The sequence below is a fragment of the Cervus canadensis genome, chromosome 25, assembly GCF_019320065.1.
Source record: "Cervus canadensis isolate Bull #8, Minnesota chromosome 25, ASM1932006v1, whole genome shotgun sequence".
Classification (NCBI taxonomy): Eukaryota; Metazoa; Chordata; class Mammalia; order Artiodactyla; family Cervidae; genus Cervus; species Cervus canadensis.
In genome coordinates this window covers 49,456,987-49,477,911 of record NC_057410.1, presented here as the reverse complement: position 1 = coordinate 49,477,911, position 20,925 = coordinate 49,456,987, and the positions used below count along the sequence as shown (strand labels likewise).

Here is a 20,925-nt window from a genome sequence, read left to right as displayed (position 1 = left end):
GAGCAATATCAACAACTTCAGATACACAGATGACACCACCCTTATGGCAGAAAGTGAAGAACTAGATTCTCTTGATGAAAGTGAAAGAGGAGAGTGAAAAAACTGGCTTAAAACTCAACATTCAAAACATGAAGATTATGGCATATGGTGCCATCACTTCACAGCAAATAGATGGGGAAACAATGGAAACAGTAACAGAATTTACTTTGGGGGCTCCAAAATCACTGCAGATGGTGATTGCAGCCATGAAATTAAAAGAAGCTTGCTCTTTGGAAGAAAAGTTATGACCAACCTAGACAGCATATTAAAAAGCAGAGATATTACTTTGCCAACAAAGGTCCATCTAGTCAAAGCTGTGGTTTTTCCAGTAGTCACGTATGGATGTGAGAGTTGGACTGTAAAAAAAGCTGAGTGCCAAAGAATTGATGCTTTTGAACTGTGGTGTTGGAGAAGACTCTTGAGAGTCCCTTGGACTGCAAGGAGATCCAACCAGTCCATCCTAAAGGAGGTCAGTCCTGGGTGTTCATTGGAAGGACTGATGCTGAAGCTGAAACTCCGATCCTTTGGCCACCTGATGTGAAGAACTGACAGTTTAGGAAAGATCCTGATGCTGGTAAAGATCGAAGGCAGGAGGAGAAGGGGACGACGAAGGATGAGATGGTTGGATGGCATTACCAACCTGATAAGCATGAGTTTGAGCAAGCTCCACGAGTTGGTGATGGACAGGGAAGCCTGATGTGCTGCAGTCCATGGGGTCACAAAGAGTCAGACAGGACTGAGTGACTGAACTGACTGATACCCATAAGAGGAACTAAAATGAAAAATATAGATAATTACCAGTACTTGTAAAGATACGGTGCTACTAGCACCTTCTTACTGCTACCGGTGGGAGTTTTAATTGCAGCAACCACTTTGGAAGACTATTTGGCAGTATTCTTTAAAGCTAAACATATGCATAGTAAACGGGCCAGCAATTCCACTTCTAAGTGAGTACTGAGCAGAGATGAGTACATATGTTCACCAAAAGGCATGCACTAAAGTTCATGGCAGCACTGTTCATAAACTGCCAAATGTCCACCAACAGCTGTGAATAAACAAACTGTGGTGTATTCATACAAGAAAATACTGTACAGTAATGAGGATAGAGGACAACTACAAATAACACAGATTAAACTCATAAACATAACGTTAAGCAAAAGAATTCAGACTCAGAGTCCAAGCTTTGTGAGTTCATGTAAATTTATAAGCAGAGAGTAACAATCTACAATGTTAGGATGGAGACGTTACCCGGGGGTGGCAGAGGAGCTGTGGAGTAACTGAGGGGCAGCACGTGGGTGGTTTCTGGGGTGCTGATCTATTTCCTGGTCTAGGAATAACACATACGTTTTGTGCAGTTTGTGAAAATTCCTATGCTGTACATTTGAAATGTGTACACTTTGTGAATGAATGTTTTATTTCTATAAAAGTTTACTTTAAGAAAGAGAAGTTTAGACATATGGTAGCTGAGTGATGGCCCCTAAAAGATACTCATATCCTAACCTTCAGGACACATAATTAATTTACACATGATAACAGGGACTTTGCAAACGTGATTAAGTTAGAGATCTGGAGATGAGATTAACCAGGATTATACAGGTAGGTTCAGTGCAATTACAAGTGTTTTATAAAAGGAAAGCAGAAGGATATGTGATACCTACAGAAGAGGAACAGCAGAGTAATAACACTCCTCTGCTTTGGAAGAAGGAAGAAGGGACCACAAGCCAAGGAATAAAGGCAGCCCCTAGACGCTGAAAAAGGCAAAGAAGCGATTCTTCCCTGAAGCCTCCAGAAGGAATGCAGTCCTGTCAGCACCTTGATTGTAGGTTTCTGAACTCCAGAAGTGGAAGAGAATAAATTTGTGTCGTTTTAAAAATACTGTTTGTGGTAATCTGTTACAGCTGCAATAGGAAATTAATACATGATACCTTCAAATATTTAAAGGTATGGAAACTTCTAGAAAATAAGATAAGGCTTCTAGAAATAAGATAAGAATGAGACAAAAGACCAAAGTTATAAGAAAGTACTGACAATTATAACAATCTGAAAATATTAAAAAACTGCTCTAAGAACTGGTGGGTTTTCTATTCTATTAAATCTGAGGCTCAATGTCAATTATCAGTGAAGTTGGTGAGAACTTCCAGTGGACTGCACCAGCGAACCATAAAAGTCCACTCCAAACCAAGTACTTTGTGCTTCACAAAGGACTTGGTACTTTGTACTTTGTAAAAGGCAAAAAGTAATATTTTTTAAAAAATACTAATTTTGAATATATTATGTCATCGAAATTCAGCCAACATACATTATGCACATACAAATGTCTCGGTTACTACCTTGTGTCTTTTCACATGTATTATTGCCTAAATTTCTGGCTGCCATTCCTAAATTATAAATAGAACATCTGGAGGGCAAAGTTTACCCCAATATCTTAAAGTGACAAAACTGGGATCTGAACTCCAAAAATTCCACTTTCCTTTATACAGAAAAACTAAAAACACAAAGGAAAAAATTTCCATTAGATACAAAAGTACATTTGAAAAATATACTTATAACATACTACATCCTTATTTTATATAAAGACCTTCTTACTTCGTTTCATGTAGTGTTCTTTTCCTAAATCGAATAGGTGCCAGCTTTGAATCTGGAAGGATATGAGCAATTTCTTGCTTCTCAGAGGTTAAATTTTGCTCTGGATCACTGATTACAGCCCTATATAGGAAAATACAACAGTCTGACAATTAAATATTATCATGAAATGCTCTAGTATTCACATATTTACAAGCAATTGGAAAAACTCATATACAAATGCCATTTTATACTACTGGCAGAATGGTCTGTCATATATTAAATGAATAAATTTAATAATTAAAAACATCATAAAAGTGAATATTCTTATCTATCTCTTTCTCCATAAGTATTATCTAAAAATAAATTGAAATTTCTGGGAGAATTTGGAGCTTCAGGTCTTCCTCTTACTATTCTTTAAACAAAGACTGTGCTGATGACTTCTGAATAAAAGACAGGAAGTAAAATATGTAAGCAACCATATGGATTTCTGGAGTGGGGAGGAAGCATTCCAAGCAGAAGGGAAAATAAATGCAAAATGCCTGAGACATCAGTGAATCTGGTATGTTTCAGAAGGGACGAAGCCAGATGGCAAAGCAAAGTAAACAAGAGAGAAGTAGGAAAAGGAGTCTAGGGTCTAACAGTGGGCAAAACATGCAGGGACTGGGGAGAATGTGTTACTGACCCCAGATTTTTAGCACTCCTTATTCATGCCCTTGGCATGCCCTCATTATAAAGGCAGTGTACTTTCTTTGGCTTTAAGTTTAGCCATTGGAAATGCTTTGGCAGCCAGATGGCTCTGCTGATCTGACCTGAACTAATTCATGCAAGTGTGGGTTGTTTGGGAATCTGTTCATCTAGGATAATCTTGGCTAAGTGGTCCAGCTGCATGTAGAGAAGGACTTTCTTTTTGAGAACAAGTGGGTTAACCAAGCTAACAAAGATGGCAGAAGCACAAAAAAGCAAATGGAAACATGAGCTTTTTTAAGGATTAAACTCAGAATTAAGCCCACTGCTTTTGGTCATATATAATGGGTCAAAGTAAGTGAAAAGTAATAGCTACTCAGCCATGTATAGCCTGGACAGCTGACCTGAAGACACATGAGCTATAATTCATGACTACTGTTCTAAGCTACTAGGTTTTATAGCGTTATGTAACCAATACACGTGCATGCTCAGTCACTTCAGCCATGTCTGATTCTGCAGCCCCATGGACTGTAGCCCACAAGGCTCCTCTGTGCATAGGAGTCTCCGGCCAAGAATACTGGCACGGGTTGCCATTTCCTCTTCCAGAGGATCTTCCCGACCCAGGGACTGAACACTTGTGTCCTCCGTCTGCTGCATGGTAGCAGATTCTTTACCCACTGAGCCACTGGGAAGCAACCAATACGTAGGTCTTACAGATTTTACTCGGATTGAGATGGGAAGTTACTGGAAGGTTTGATGTGGCTTATGTTTTAATGGACTCACTCTGGCTGCTAGGTTGAGAACAGACCAACTAGGGGCAAATGCAGGTACAATGAGTCCAATTAGAAACTGTCTGAAATAATCCAGGAGATAGGAGATGACAGGGTGAACACGGAGGGGGGTAGCGGGGGCGGGGGGATAAATTTATTTGACGGGAGACTGAGTTTGCCAACGAACTGCATGTAGGATTTGAGAGAAAGAGAAGGATTAAAGGCATTAACAAGATTTTAGGCCTAAATAACTTGAGGAATTATTACAAATAGCTGAGAAAAGAAAAGATGCAAAAGGCAATGGAGAAAAGGAAAGACATACCCATTTGAATGCAGAGCTCCAAGGAATAGCAAGGAGAGATAAGAAAGCCTTCCTCAGTGATCAGTGCAAAGAAATAGAGGAAAACAATAGAATGGGAAAGACTAGCGATCTCTTCAAGAAAATTAGAGATACCAAGGGAACTTCTCATGCAAAGATGGGCACAAAAAAGGACAGAAATGTATATGGACCTAACAGAAGCAGAAGACATTAAGAAGAGGTGGCAAGAATACACAGAAGAACTATACAAAAAAGATCTTCATGACCCAGATAATGACGATGGTGTGATCACTCACCTAGAACCAGACATCCTGGAATGTGAAGTCAAGTGGGCCTTAGGAAGCATCACTACAAACAAAGCTAGTGGAGCTCATGGAATTCGAGTTGCGCTATTTCAAATCTTAAGAGACAATGCAGTGAAAGTGCTGCACTCAATATGCCAGCAAATTTGGAAAACTCAGTAGTGGCCACAGGACTGGGAAAGGTCAGTTTTCACCAATTCCAAAGAAAGGCAATGCCAAAGAATGCTCAAACTACCACACAAGTGCACTCAGCTTACATGCTAGTAAAATAATGCTCAAAATTCTCCAAGCCAGGCTTCAACAGTATGTGAAACATGATCTTCCAGATGTTCAAGCTGGATTTAGAAAAGGCAGAGGAACCAGATATCAAACTGCCAACATTTCATAGATCATCGAAAAAGCAAGAGAATTCCAGAAAAACATCTACTTCTGCGTTATTGACTACACCCAAGCCCTTGACTGGGTGCATCATAATAAACTGTGGAAAATTCTTCAAGAGATGGGAATACCAGACCACTTGACCTGCCTCCTGAGAAATGTGTATGCAGGTCAAGAAGAAACAGTTAGAACAGGACACGGAACAACAGACTGGATGCAAATAAGAAAAGGACTACGTCAAGGCTGTATATTGTCACCCTGCTTATTTAACTTATATGCAGAGTACATCATGAGAAATGCTGGGCTGCATGAAGCACAAGATTTAATCAAAATTGCCGGAAGAAATATCAATAACCTCAGATATGCAGATGACACCACCCTTGAGGCAGAAAGTGAAGAAGAACTGAAGAGCCTCTTGATGAAAGTGAAAGCAGAGAGTGAAAAAGTTGGTTTAAACTCAACATTCAGAAAACCAAGATCATGGAATCCAGTCCCATCACTTCATGGCAAATAGATGGGGAAACAATGGAAACAGTGATAGACTTTATTTTGGGGGGCTCCAAAATCACTGCAGACGGTGACCACAGCCATGAAATTAAAAGATGCTTGCTCCATGGAAGGAAAGTTATGACCAACCTAGACAGCATACTAAAAAGCAGAGACATTACTTTGCCAACAAACATCTGTCTAATCAAAGCTATGGTTTTTCCAGTTGTCATGTATGGATGTGAGTTTTGGACTATAAAGAAAGTTAAGCACTGAAGAATTGATGATTTTGAACTATGGTGTTGGAGAAGACTCTTGAGAGTTGCTTGGACTGCCAGGAAATCAAACCAGCCAATCCTAAAGGAAAACAGTTCTTAATATTTACTGGAAGGACTGATGCTGAAGCTGAAACTCCGATATTTTGGCCCCCTGATATGAAGAACTGTCTGCTTAGAAAAGACCCTGATGCTGGTAAAGATCAAAGGCAGGAGAAGAAGGGGACAACAGAGGATGAGAATGTTGGATGGCATCACTGACTCGATGGACATGAGTTTGGGTAAGCTCTGGGAGTTGGTGATGGACAGGGAAGTCTGGCGGTGCTGCAGTCCATGGGGTTGCAGAGTCGGACATGACTGAGCCACTGAACTGATGGACTGAACTTGAAGAATATTGTTGCCATGGAAGAAAACGAAAGAGGATTTCATAATGAGGGAAGGAAAGAGAACAACTTTCAGAAACCAAAGTAACATCTTCCAATGTTACTTTGGGATTTCGATTAGCACAGCATCAGCATATAGATGGTTACTGAAGACCCGATACTGGATCAAATCACCTAGAATGTGAAAGGAGAAGTCCAAGAAGTAGAAGTCCTTGTGTGTGTATGCCTGTGTATAAAGATAGGAGAGGTGAAGAGGAACTAAGAGAGGAGGCTGAGGATTGGAAAGTAGGAGAATAAACCAGCCACGTGCGGTATGCCAGAAGCCAAAGGAGGGAAAAGAGTGCTTCAAAGACAAGAAAGTTCTCAGCCCAGTAGATGGCGCTGATGGGGTCAGTAACTGAGAATTAGGAAATTGCCATTAACCAGCAGTATGGATGTCACTAGTAATCTTAGGAAGAGACACTGCAGTGGCATTTTGGGAGTGAAAATGTAAAGTCGGTTCATGAGGTGATAAAAGGAGAAATACTGAAGATTGTAAGCAAAACTGTGTCAAAAAATTAACTAAGAAACATGCATATAGACTATCATTCTTTCTCTCTGCCAACCAACTAAGTAGTTATCTTTTTCAAAGCTAACCTTGAGTCTTACCTCTGCTGTGAAGGCTTCCTAGACTATTCCAGCCTCTTCTGAAATCCTGCATTACTTACATATTCATGCAATTTAGCACAGCAGGTATTGAAACTTTATCTAGTTTTCTAAGAGTTGTGAAATTTTACATTATGCTTTAAAACTCCTGACAATCCCACAGTTCCCAAACTGTGCACTGGGTCACACTCGGGTGTCACAGGGAAGGCAAAGGAACACCGCTGGATATTTTCAGGTTTTGAGGGAAATAGTGATAGTTCATAATTGTGGCATGCCACAAAATCTACTAGCTCCAAGCAATTCACAGCTTCAGCAAAATACCACATGACACTCCGTCAATGAATGATAGCATATCTTTGCAAAAAGGCTTTTCTACAGTTGCTGTGATAAAAAGAAGGTGCTACATGGACTAGAAAGTGAGAATGGCAGCATTCTATACAATTCTAAGATTTGAGAGTTTATTTGTCATCCAAGAAGTGCATATGTCCCATTAGTGAGTAACTGCCTATTTATTAAAGAAGTAAAACATTTTCTTCAATTTGTATTATTTTTTCAGATGACCAATAAGTTATTAGGAAGAAAATACTTACTAAGCTATTTAGACAAAAAATACCTAGTAAATAGAACTGTTAAGTATTTCTGTTGGAAAAGGAGTCTGGTGGAAAAAATAATGACTGAAACCCTACAAATGCAGTAAACAGAGCAAGTATGGAAACCTCTGAGTTGACCATTCCAATGCAGATGTCATGTATACAAAGGAAATGTAATGAATGCTTTCTGAATGGATCGCTATGAACGCTTACCTGGATAAGTGGTCTATCATCACTTGCTCTGCAACCATCTGTTTCTTCTTCTCTGCAGCCACAAATTCCTGAGAAGAGAAAATAAAGAAAACGCCATTGTCCATAAAGCAGAACAACACTATTGTTAACACAAAAGTCCTAAAACATAAATTAAACATTTCCAATTTCTTTCTTAAAGAGAGATTACTATATCATCATTCCCCAATGGCTTCCCCAGAGGCTCAGCAGGGAAAGAATCTGCCTGCAACACAGTTGACACAGGAGATGCGGGTTTCATCCCTGGGTCAGGAAGATCCCCGGGAGAAGGAAATGGCAACCTGCTCCAGTATTCTTGCCTGAGAAATCCCATGACAGAGGAGTCTGGCAGGCTACAGTCTATGGGGTTGCAAAGAGTTGGACATGACTGAGAGAATAAGCACATTCATATCATCATTAATAAATTTAAAGTCCAATTATTTAATCTAAAAATACATTTATTTGCTAAAATAGAAAGCCTCCTGATGAAAGTGAAAGAGGAGAGTGAAAAAGTTGGCTTAAAGCTCAACATTCAGAAAACAAAGGTCATGCATCACTTCATAGGAAATAGATGGGGAAACAGTGGAAACAGTGTCAGACTTTATTTTTGGGCACTCCAAAATCACTGCAGATGGTGATTTCAGCCATGAAATTAAAAGATGCTTACTCCATGGAAGGAAAGTTATGACCAATCTAGACAGCATATTAAGAAGCAGAGACATTATTTTGCCAACAAAGGTCCCTCTAGTCAAGGCTATGGTTTTTCCAGTGGTCATGTATGGATGTGAGAGTTGGACTGTGAAGAAAGCTGAGTGATGAAAAACTGATGCTTTTGAACTGTGGTGTTGGAGAAGACTCTTGAGAGTCCCTTGGACTGCAAGAAGATTCAACCAGTCCATCCTAAAGGAGATCAGTCCTGGGTGTTCATTGGAAAGACTGATGCTGAAGCTGAAACTCCAGTACTTTGGCCACCTCATACGAAGAGTTGACTCATTGGAAAAGACCCTGATGCTGGGAGGGATTGGGGGCAGGAGGAGAAGGGGATGACAGAGGATGAGATGGCTGGATGGCATCACTGACTCGATGGACATGAGTTTGGATAAACTCCAGGAGTTGGTGATGGACAGGGAGGCCCGGCGTGCTGCGATTCATGGGGTCACAAAGAGTCGGACACGACTGAGCGACTGAACTGAACTGAACTGAATACCGTTAAATTTTGGTAGAAATCATCAGTGATTTCCATATCAGTCAGACAATGGACGTAAAACCCAGAAGCAAGTGAGAGAGGTGACATTGATGAGTGTAGAGTCCATGAAGAACATGCACCGTGGGTGTTGACATTTATGGTGGCTTATACTTTGGAGAAAAGGTTAGAACCACCCTCAGGCACATTGATTTAGAGAGCTGTATAAACAGAAGGCAGATTAGAAGCAGAAATCACACAAATGCAACTGAAAAATGACAAAGTGGAAGAGATGGATATAAAAACCATAGGTTCACTGCTTCTGCTGTTCATTTAGTTAAAAACTAAGTTGAAAAGTTTCCACCTACATTTAAAAAGTAAATTGGTACTAATTTCAGATGCATTCAAGATTTACTCATGTAAAACATCTGCTTTAAAATAGTGATACAGGGGTGTACCACAATAGAGTAAAATGTGCTTGATGATGAATTTAGATATAATGCCACTAAGAAAGTAATTGAATGGGAAAAGAAATCCACAAACACCTAGATGGCTCTGGATTATACTAAGAGCAGTAGCCAAAAGGCCTTAGGTATTTGATAACATCCATTCAAGTATAACTTTAGTGAAAAATGAAAGTTGCTCAGTCATGTCTAACTCTGTGACACCATGAACTGTATAGACTGCCAGTCTCCTCCATCCATGCAATTCTCCAGGCAAGAATATTGGAGTGGGTTGCCATTATCTTTTTAGGGGATCTTCCCAGCCCAAGGATCAAACCAGAGACTCCTGCATTGCAGGTAGATTCTGTACCATCTGAACCACCAGCTAAGCCCCAAAAGAGTATACTTTAGAAATATACCAAAATAAGCCTTATTTGGGACACAACTTTGCCCTACAGGGAACATTTAAAAATTTTTTTTACAATCCTAGTAATACTCCTTGTTCTATTAGGTATAAACATCTATATAATAATAGGTATATAAAATAATATACATGTGATTTTTAATAAACAAACAAATTACCAACTTGGGACATCTGCAGAAAATCAGTCCACCTGGCCCAGAGATTGATTACATCTTGCTGTCAGTTCAGAATGCATTAATTCAGGATGATTGCTATCCAAATAAAATTTATTTTGAATATCCACTCAATGATAATGTATGTAGCTAAATCCACATTGCTTTATTATTATTTAGGCCATCTAAAGCAGAATTTTCTCAATTTTAAGCCAACACACACTGATAGCCCATCAATCAATTACAGGTGTACCTGAGGTATTAATCACCTGGGAGTGTCTAGGGAGCCAGTGGCCTCCAACTCCAAGCAGCTTGGTCTGCATATGCCCGGACACTATAGAAATGCTATAATTATCTATTTGTACAGTAACCAGTCTAAGTAATACTCATTAAGAAATCTCATTGTTTTTGTAAAATATATAATTTAAAGTTAATATTGAGCCTAGAGCTTTGTTTCCCTTTTCCTAAAGAAAAATTACTTTACCCCTGACCTTCAGTTTTATTAGCTTATGATTTTCAAAACAATAGCATTATCCAGCTGCGTCTTTGTGGGGAAAGGAGTGATACAAGATTAGCCCATTGTCATCGTGGTCAGTTAACATTCAAAACAGTGTAAACTAAATTTTGACAAACTTCCAAGGATTCAAGATGACGTTTCCGCAGTAAACATACCAAACGTCAATCCATGGTAAGAGTGAGGACTGAACCTGGCATATTGACTATTCACCTCAGTCCAACTTCAACTGTTGGAATCATTTATTCAAATTTAAGGCTATAAAATTTCAGAGGGCAAATTATCTTAACAGTTTATCAAATCAGTACAAGTACCAATAACTTACAGCATCAGATTTTCCTGTACTCCGTTGGAGGATGTGAGGGTTGTCTGCATAACCCCGCTGTAGGAGGGCTTTCCTGTCCAGAGTTGTCAGATCATCTGTGATGGTTTCTGCACCTTGTACACACTAGATGTGAAGCAATAAGTGAACCCTCATATGCATGCTTAGAATATTTGTTTTTAACAACATAAAGACTAAAACAATGACTGGATACATCAGATTAAGACTATAGGCTCTGATAATCAGACCATCTATTGAATCCAGCTCTCCCACTTTCTAGCTACATGACATCTCTGTGCCTTGGTTTACTCATAAATAAAATGGCAATTAATATTAGTAACTGTTTTGTAAATGATTAAATGAGGTGATACCTGACCAACACATTTCAGAAGTACCTGACATATAATAAGCATTACATAAAAAATAGCAACTATTATAACTATAGTTGTCCAGTTGAGTCTTTGTAAAGTTAATAAGTATGGGCATATCATTCCTTTACAAAGCTAAGTTCGCAAGTAAAGTGATACTAATATACGTATCCTTTGCGACTGTTAAAATCAAACACAAACAGAAACCAGCCTTCAAAATTTCCTTAGGAGACAATACCAGTTTAGTCATACAAGCAAAGCTTAATTTAGCTTATTTTACAAGACAAGTGAGACAAACTTGACCAGGGTTACTTCCTGCTTATGTGTCTAGAAATCGTAAGTGAAACTTAAACTGTTCCCCCAAACTGATGTGAAGTAACCACTAACTAATCCCTTATCATTTAAGAAAATTCTTGGATGATAACCAATCACCGTGGAGCATAAACAGGCACCGCCTCCTCACTGTGTAAACTGCCTTACAACAATAGCTCCCTGGGTCTCTTTCCATGTTCAGTTTGAGTACTTCCAGCTCACGAACTGACCTTTCGGTGTGTACACAAAACTTTTACTAATGACTGCTTTGGTGATTCATTGGTTTTGCGTCTGCTATTTCTGAACTTTTAATAAGGATTCTAACGAAATAAATGCTAAATTTTTCTCTGAATATTAGATGTGTTTATATGAGCGTAACAAAACATAATGCTCCAATAGGATGGCAACTTATCAAAAATGTAATAGATTACTTGTATATCTCCCCAGGGCTTGTTCTTACTTTAGATTTTCCTTGAAAGGTCACATTTCATCTTCACAATGTTCGCTGTCTCCATGACCTTTGATTGCTACATGAAACTTTATTACACATTTGCTTATGATTTGTTGCCTGCCTCTCCTGTTGTAAGTTCCATAAGGGCAGGAACCTTGTCTGTCTTTTTCATTGCAAGATCCCTGGACCTGCAATGCAGGTCCACATGTAGTGAGCACTGTGTATGTATCCAGTAAATGAATAATAAATCTTAAGTGTGTACTATTGGGAAATAAATTTATGAGGATACTTTATAATTTTATTTATTTACCCACTAATATCTGTTTTTCCTAAATAGTGATTTGACAGTCACCAGAAAGATGTTTAACATTATATAAAGTAAATTTAAGAAAGATTAAATTAATAGACATGTTTCAGTATAAGCCAGGTTCTGCATTACATATAGGTTGGAGGAAACTTTCAAAGACATCTTATTTTATTTCAACTTGTTTTCAGTCTTTTACCCAAGGGAAACAGTGGCTTTTCCACTTGGCATCCCAGATTTAACCTCCCCAAATCAGACTTCACTGTGATATCCCCCACTCCAGTTAATGAAAAATACACCCTTTGAACTGCTCAGCTCAAAAAGCCTTAGAGCCATATTTCATCTTTCCTTTCTCTCAAGCCTAAAACCAATCCATCACCAAATATTCTGAGCCTTACCTTCAGAAACTGTCTAGAATCAAACTTCTCGTTGTGACCACTTCTTATCCAAATCTGCTGCAACCACCTGGGTCCAAGCAGGCATCCTTATCTCTTGCCTGGATTATTGGGATAGCCTCCGCAGCAAAACCCGTTCTCAACAAAATGGAATAGAAGGCAAAGTCCTGAAGTGGTCTACAAGACCTCTCTGATCTGCCTCCCAGCTTCTTCTACCCTTTAACTCACTGAAAAAATCTCCTGCCACCTCTCCCTTGCTCTTCTCCCTCATCACACTGCTCTTAATATTTCTTAAATACTCCATGCCCACTCCTACTTCATGACACGGAGAGTTTCTTCTAACTGGCTTGCCTCTTACCCTTTTTGGATGTGCCCTAAAATGCTACCTGAAGGTAAAGATCTTCTCTGATGATCCCATACAATCTACAACCCCAACCTTGGCTTTCCAAGTTTCCTTCTACTCATAGCATTTATCATCATCTGTCATATTAGAGGACTTCCTGGTGGCTCAGAAGATAAAGAATCTGCCTGCAATGCAGGAAATTCGGGTTCCATCTCTGGGTCAGGAAGAGCCTCTGCAGAAGGGAATGGCTACCCAACTGATTCATTCATTCATTTATTCTTTTTTTTTTTCCTGCAAGAGAAGGAATATTTGTCTGTTCTAGTCACTGACTTATCACCAGTGCCTGGAAAGGTACCTTGCATATCATGAAACATTAGATAACTATTTTTGAAAGAATAAACAATGAATGAGTTAGTAGGTTTTTTGTCTTTGTATAGAGTACGTGAAAAAAGTTATATTTGGAATGATCACACGCTAGTAAAGTAATGCTCAAAATTCTCCAAGCCAGGCTTCAGCAGTTCATGAACCATGAACTTCCAGATGTTCAAGCTCATTTTAGAAAAGGCAGAGGAATCAGAGGTCAAATTGCCAAAATCCACTGGATCATTGAAAAAGCAAGAGAGTTTCAGAAAAACATCTATTTCTGCTTTATTGACTATGCCAAAGTCTTTGACTGTGTGGATCACAATAAACTGTGGGAAATTCTTCAAGAGACAGAAATACCAGACCACCTGACCTGCCTCTTGAGAAACCTGTATGCAGGTCAGGAAGCAACAGTTAGAACTGGACATGGAACAACAGGCTGGTTCCAAATAGGAAAAGGAGTATGTCAAGGCTGTATATTGTCACCTGGCTTATTTAACTTATATGCAGAGTACATCTTGAGAAATGCTGGGCTGGATGAAGCACAAGCTGGAATCAGGATTGCCAGGAGAAATATCTATAACCTCAGATATGCAGATGACACCACTCTTATGGCAAACAGTGAAGAAGAACTAAAGAGCCTCTTGATGAAAGTAAAAGAGAAGAGTGAAAAAGTTGGCTTAAAGCTCAACATTCAGAAAATAAATAGTGGCATCCAGTCCCATCACTTCATGGGATATAGATAGGGAAACAGTGGCTGACTTTATTTGGGGGGGCTCCTAAATCACTGCAGATTGTGACTGCAGCCATGAAATTAAAAGATGCTAACTTCTGGAAGGAAAGTTATGACCAACCTAGACAGCATACTAAAAAGCAGAAACATTACTTTGTCAACAAAGGTCCGTCTCGTCAAGGCTATGGTTTTTCCAGTGGTCATGTATGGACATGAGAGTTGGACTATAAAGAAAGCTGAGTGCAGAAGAATTGATGTTTTTGAACTGTGGTGTTGGAGAAGACTCTTGAGAGTCCCTTGGACTGCAAGAAGATCCAACCAGTCCATCCTAGAGGAGATCAGTCCTGGGTGTTCATTGGAAGGACTGATGTTGAAGCTGAAACTCCAATCCTTTGGCGACCTGATGCAAAGAGCTGACTTATTTGAAAAGACCCTGATGCTGGGAACGATTGAGGGCAGGAGCAGAAGGGGACGACAGAGGATGAGATGGTTGGATGGCATCACTGACTCAATGGACATGAGTTTGGGTAGACTCTGGGAGTTGGTGATGGACAGGGAGGCCTGCCGTGCTGCGGTTCTTGGTGTCGCAAAGAGTTGGACACAACTGAGTGACTGAACTGAACTTAACAGAACTGAACATAAGTACAATTAACTAATATTAATTTGGTAATTAATATTATTTCCTATAAAATTGAAGTTTGATTTTCAGTGTTTAATTTAAAAGTATTTCATTACTTGAAAAATGCATGAGACAAATGCTTGGGCCTGGTGCACTGGGAAGACCCAGAGGGATCGGGCAGAGAGGAAGGTGGGAGGGGGGATCGGGATGGGGAATACATGTAACTCCATGGCTGATTCCTGTCAATGTATGACAAAACCCACTACAATAATGTAAAGTAATTAGTCTCCAACTAATAAAAATAAATGAAAAAAAAATACATATACCCACCCACACAAATATAGATAAATTTACATTTTACTTGATAAAACAATTTGACAGTGAGATTCATCACCTTTTATACTAAATGGAAGGAAAGCTCAAGACAGGAAATTTGCCTTTAGAATCAAGCAGAGTGGAACTATTTTACTGTTTGATATTATCAATTGATTGATGTATCAGCCTATTTAGTCAGTAGCTATAGCCTCTAGTTATTGTCTTGGATTCTGAATACATCTAACTTTAGCTTTTCTTTATCAGCAAAGAGAATCAATTTGCCTGTGACTCCCTGCTTTATAAAGGGGCTATGTTTCAGATATCAGGGATCTTTTTGTTTCTAGAGATTACTATCCCAGTGGTAATTCATGTAATTATAATAGGATTTAGTAACTGCAAATTTATACATTAGTTTTGGTTCTAATAAAAGTGTACTTTTAAAATGACATCAGATAAGTTGCTCAAACTCCATAAGTACAAGATTATTATATATAGCATATACGGAAACCAGGGATTTTTTTGTAAGACTACCAAAAACATATTAAACTTCTAATATGTAGGTTAAAAAAAGTAAAACAAGATATTCTCCAAAAGAAAATATGCAAATGTTGGCTGCTATTTATAAAACCCTTACTCATTCATATGGGAAGATTTGCAAACAATATTTATCTTCTCTTAAACCAAAAGTAAAAAAGCATCCTCATTTGAACTTGTGTTCAAGGGTATCAAGGTTTTACTTTAAAACTATTTGAATTGTTTTGCTATGAAAAGGAAAGCATGCACTTATAGAAACTTTCATTCCATTTTCCCAAGATTATTACAATGATCTAAATATCACATGGTAGATCCTACAGATACTACACACCCAGGTGCTAAACAGTTATGAAATTATCCTATCTGCTATTACAGACACTAGAATACTATATTTATGTACATCTGTTTGAATGTGGAAAATTAGTTTTAAAATAAAAATGACCAAATAATCCCATAACTTTTGTTACTTTTTTAGCTAAATGCCATGGGTTTTAGTGAGTTCCAGATAGTCCCTACATGGATTAGAAAAAATAAAGCTGATATGCCACATCTACTTACAACTTATTTAGGTATAAACTCACCATCCATGAATACAAGAGCAAAGTAAACGTAATAAATTTAATGGCTTTTCACAAGCAAACCAGAAAGGTCAAACTTGAATTTTAGAAAGATTTTACAACTTAATCTTTTTACTCAACAGTAAATGCTAAGTAAATACAACTGTCAAACTTCCCTGAAAACACATTATTCTTATTAAAAGTTAACTGAATGAAGAATTGTATCTAAGTGCTCTTTCTTTATGATCAGTAGTATCATAAACTATGTTTTCAAACCTTTCTAAAATTTAAGGTTCATCTTTTCTATATGCTTGTGAAACATCACTGAATTTATTATGCTTAATTTGCTCTTATATTCATGAATGGTGAGTTTATATCTATTTAAGGTTAAATTAAAATATAACAGCTTCAGCACTTCATGATGTTAAAACTATCCCCCAAACTCAGCTAGAAGACGACCATGGGGTGATGACAGGTTTAAAATAAAAGAGGGTCACTTTAGTCTGAAACCACTTTTCAACTTCAAAGTTTAGTCTTTCAAGTGAGAACAATGGAGTTCAAGACAGCTTCGTCAGAAACAGATGTGTAACACTGCCTTACTTCCAACCCAAGGCAAGTGAAAAACTACAGAGAAAAGACGATTAGGTCATATGACTAAATTTTTCCCATCTGAAAATGGTGATAATAACCCATTGAAGTTGTTGTGAAGAATAAACTAGTTAATGTAAGTAAAATAGTTAAAGAGAGTCCTTGGTACACAGAAGTAAGTGTTAGCTATTACACTTTATTATGACTAACAACAGGATACATCAGGCAGAAAGATGCTTCTATCATACATATACTGTTTTCTTTAAATTCCATTACGGTTTTGTAAAGCCTCGTACATTACCTTGTCATCTGTCTTGTTTCTTGGAGTCTGTTGATGTGTGATACTTGACTTTGCCTTTTCTGCATTTCTCTGACTGTGTTGTTTGTATCCCCCTTTCATTTCAGTTTTGTATTGCTGATGTTTTACTTTATATTTGTCTGTTGGTGCTGGCAAATTTTCAGGTATTATGTCCTGCTCCAAGAAGTAAAAAGAAAAAGTATGCTATCCATCACAAAAAATTCAAAATTACTATTAATTTTCCTTATTAACATTAAACAAGTTTACCATTTACTTTAGCATTTAAAACATCACTATGATCTATTTTCTAAAGAGAGATCATATTTAAAACATTTAGCTGGTGCAGCATGCCTGAGTGGGCACTGGCCTCAAATACCATTAAGCCTGTATCTTGTTTCACAGCTGGAGATCAGTTCTGGTTCTAAAACAGAGAGAAGAAAGAATGACTTTTCTCTCTTCTTACGAGTTTTAGATAGTTTATTTTACTCCTGCCTCGGGAAACCTCCATTGCCAAAAATTTGCCAGAATAGTCTTTGGAACTGGAGGTCACTAATATTGAGAAGCTCTGGTTGACATTTCTAGAATATCGAAATATTCCGTCTTATGGTGTTATCTGGCTCCCTTCCACATGTCCATGGAATGACAGGTAACACAGCCAGGCGATAAGAGAAACCTACAAAGAATAGTCAGAAAATATACACTGTCCCAGAGAGGGACAGCAACTCCAACTGGAGGATAAAGCCAGTACAACATTTGAAACATTTTGTATCCAAGTCTATACCCACAGGAGAAGAAAGAGACAAGGCTTTGGGTGAAAACTGTAACATGATACCGATTAAGGTACTATTCATGTAATCTAAGCAAAACAAGATGGAGGAGATCACGAATGGAAAAAGATGGACACATACAGAAAAGTAAGCCCAACTGGTTCTGACTACTAGTCAGACCTTGTGCTCATGACATGAAATAAATCACTTAATATTGTTTGAAGTATAAATATGTCCCAAGGAGACAGTTTGCAATAAGTAGTTACTTACTTACTTCATAGTATCCTCATGGCCTAAAGTATGTCAAGAGACATACAAGTTTAAAGAGACAAGTTTTATATTTTTAACCTAGCCACATCCAATCTAATTTTCTGCCATTAGTATAAACCTATAGTTTACCAATTTTCTAAGACATTTAAAAATGCCATTCTTACGTGAGGCAAAAATGTAAAACAAAGTAAAATTCATCAACAGTACTGTCTGAGATACTAACATACACTCTCAGTGTGTGTCAGTCACTCAGTGGTGTCCGACTCCTTGGACCCCGTGGACTGTAGACTGCCAGGCTCCTCTGTCCATGGAATCCTCCAGGCAAGAATACTCGAATGGGTAGCCATTCCCTTCCCCATGGGATCTTCCCCACCCAGGGATCGAACACAGGTCTCCTGCATTGCAGGCAGATTCGTTACCATCTGAGCCACCAGGGAAATCCTCATATACACTAACTATATTTAAACTAGTGCTACTCCACGTTCAAGGTCAGGAAGGGCGGCCGTGAGAAGATACCCCTCGTCCAAGGTAAGGAGCAGCGGCTGCGCTTTGCTGGAGCAGCCGTGAAGAGACACCCCACGTCTGAGGTAAGAGAAGCGCAAGTAAGACGGTAGGTGTTGCGAGAGGGCATCAGAGGGCAGACAGACTGAAACCACAATCACAGAAACTAGCCCATCTGATCACAGGACCACAGTCTTGACTAACTCAATGAAACTAAGCCATGCCCTGTGGGGCCACCCAAGACAGCCGGGTCATGGTGGAGAGGTTTGACAGAATGTGGTCCACTGGAGAAGGGAATGGCAAACCACTTCAGTATTCTTGCCTTGAGAACCCTGTGAATGGTATGAGAAGGCAAAATGATAGGATACTGAAAGAGGAACTCCCCAGGTCAGTAGGTGCCCAATATGCTACTGGAGATCAGTGGAGAAATAATGCCAGAAAGAATGAAGGGATGGAGCCAAAGCAAAAACAATACCCAGCTGTGGATGTGACTGGTGATAGAAGCAAGGTCCGATGCTATAAAGAGCAATATTGCATAGGAACCTGGAATGTTAGGCCCATGAATCAAGGCAAATTGGAAGTGGTCAAACAGGAGATGGCAAGAGTGAATGTCAACATTCTAGGAACCAAGGAACTGAAATTGACTGGAATGGGTGAATTTAACTCAGATGGCCATTATATCTACTACTTTGGGCAGGAATCCCTTAGAAGAAATGGAGTAGCCATCATGGTCAACAAAAGAGTCTAAATGCAGTACTTGGATGCAATCTCAAAAACAACAGAATGATCTCTGTTTGTTTCCAAGGCAAATCATTCGATATCAAAGTAATCCAAGCCTATGCCCTGACCAGTAATGCTGAAGAAGCTGAAGTTGAACGGTTCTATGAAGACCTACAAGACCTTTTAGAACTAACACCCCAAAAGGATGTCCTTTTCCTTATAGGGGACTGGAATGCAAAAGTAGGAAGTCAAGAAATACCTGGAGTAACAGGCAAATTTGGCCTTGGAGTACGGAATGAAGCAGGGCAAACACTAATAGAGTTCTGCCAAGAGAATGCACTGGTCAGAACAAACACCCTCTTCCAACAACACAAGAGAAGACTCTACACATGGACATCACCAGATGGCCAACACTGAAATGAGATTGATTATATTCTTTGCAGCCAAAGATGGAGCAGCTCTATACAGTCAGCAAAAACAAGACCAGGAGTTGACTGTGGCTCAGATCATGAACTCCTTATTGCCAAATTCAGACTTAAACTGAAGAAAGTAGGGAGAACCACTAGACCATTCAGGTATGACCTAAATCAAATCCCTTATGACTATACAGTGGAAGTGAGAAATAGATTTAAGGGACTAGATCTGATAGACAGACAGCCTGATGAACTATGGACGGAGTTTAGTGACATTGTACAGGAGACAGAGATCAAGACCATCCTCATGGAAAAGAAATGCAAAAAGGCAAAATGGTTGTCTGAGGAGGCCTTACAAATAGCTGTGAAAAGAAGATAAGCGAAAAGCAAAGGAGAAAAGGAAAGATATTTCCATTTGAATGCAGAGTTCCAAAGAATAGCAAGGAGAGATAAGGAAGCCTTCCTCAGTGATCAATGAAAAGAAATAGAGGAAAACAACAGAATGGGAAAGACTAGAGATCTCTTCAAGGAAATTAGAGATTCCAAGGGAACATTTCATGCAAAGATGTGTTCGATAAAGGACAGAAAAATGTATGGACCTAACAGAAGCAGAAGATATTAAGAAGAGGTAGCAAGAATACACAGAAGAACTGTACAAAAAAGATCTTCATGACCCAGATAATCACAATGGAGTGATCACTCACCTAGAGCCAGACATCCTGGAGTGTGAAGTCAAGTGGGCCTTAGAAAGCATCACTACGAACAAAGCTAGTGGAGGTGATGGAATTCCAGTTGAGCTATTTCAAATCCTGAAAGGTGATGCTGTGAAAGTGCTGCACTCAATATGCCAGGAAATTTGGAAAACTCAGCAGTGGCCACAGGACTGGAAAAGGTCAGTTTTCATTCCAATCCCTAAGAAAGGCAATGCCAAAGAATGCTCAAACTACCGCACAATTGCACTCATCTTACAGGCTAGAAAGTAATGCTCAAAATTCTCCAAACCAGGCTTCAGCAATATGTGAACCGAGAACTTCCAGATGTTCAAGCTGGTTTTAGAAAAGGCAGAGGAACCAGAGATCAAATTGCCAATATCCGCTGGATCATCGAACAAGCAGGAGAGTTCCAGAAAAACATCTGTTTCTGCTTTATTGACTATGCCAAAGCCTTTGACTGTGTGGAACACAATAAACTTTGGAAAATTCTTACAGAGATGGGAATACCAGACCACCTGCCCTGTCTCTTGAGAAACCTGTATGCAGGTCAGGCACAAAAGTTAGAACTGGACATGGAACAACAGACTGGTTCCAAATAGGAAAAGGAGTATGTCAAGGCTGTATATTGTCACCTTGCTTATTTAACTTATATGCAGAGT

General features: G+C 39.0%; 1 protein-coding gene across 1 annotated transcript in view; it reads right to left on the bottom strand.

Annotated features, from left to right (window-relative positions):
• The window catches only part of CAPS2 (calcyphosine 2), a 50,936-nt gene that overhangs the window by 19,095 nt on the left and 10,916 nt on the right, over nt 1–20,925 (bottom strand). The window contains exons 6-9 of the mRNA XM_043446779.1: nt 16,886–17,056; nt 10,706–10,828; nt 7,650–7,717; nt 2,626–2,745 (exon numbers count right to left, since the gene is read on the bottom strand). Coding sequence (XP_043302714.1) covers nt 2,626–2,745; nt 7,650–7,717; nt 10,706–10,828; nt 16,886–17,056 — 482 coding nt within the window. The remainder of the gene's footprint in view (nt 1–2,625; nt 2,746–7,649; nt 7,718–10,705; nt 10,829–16,885; nt 17,057–20,925) is intronic.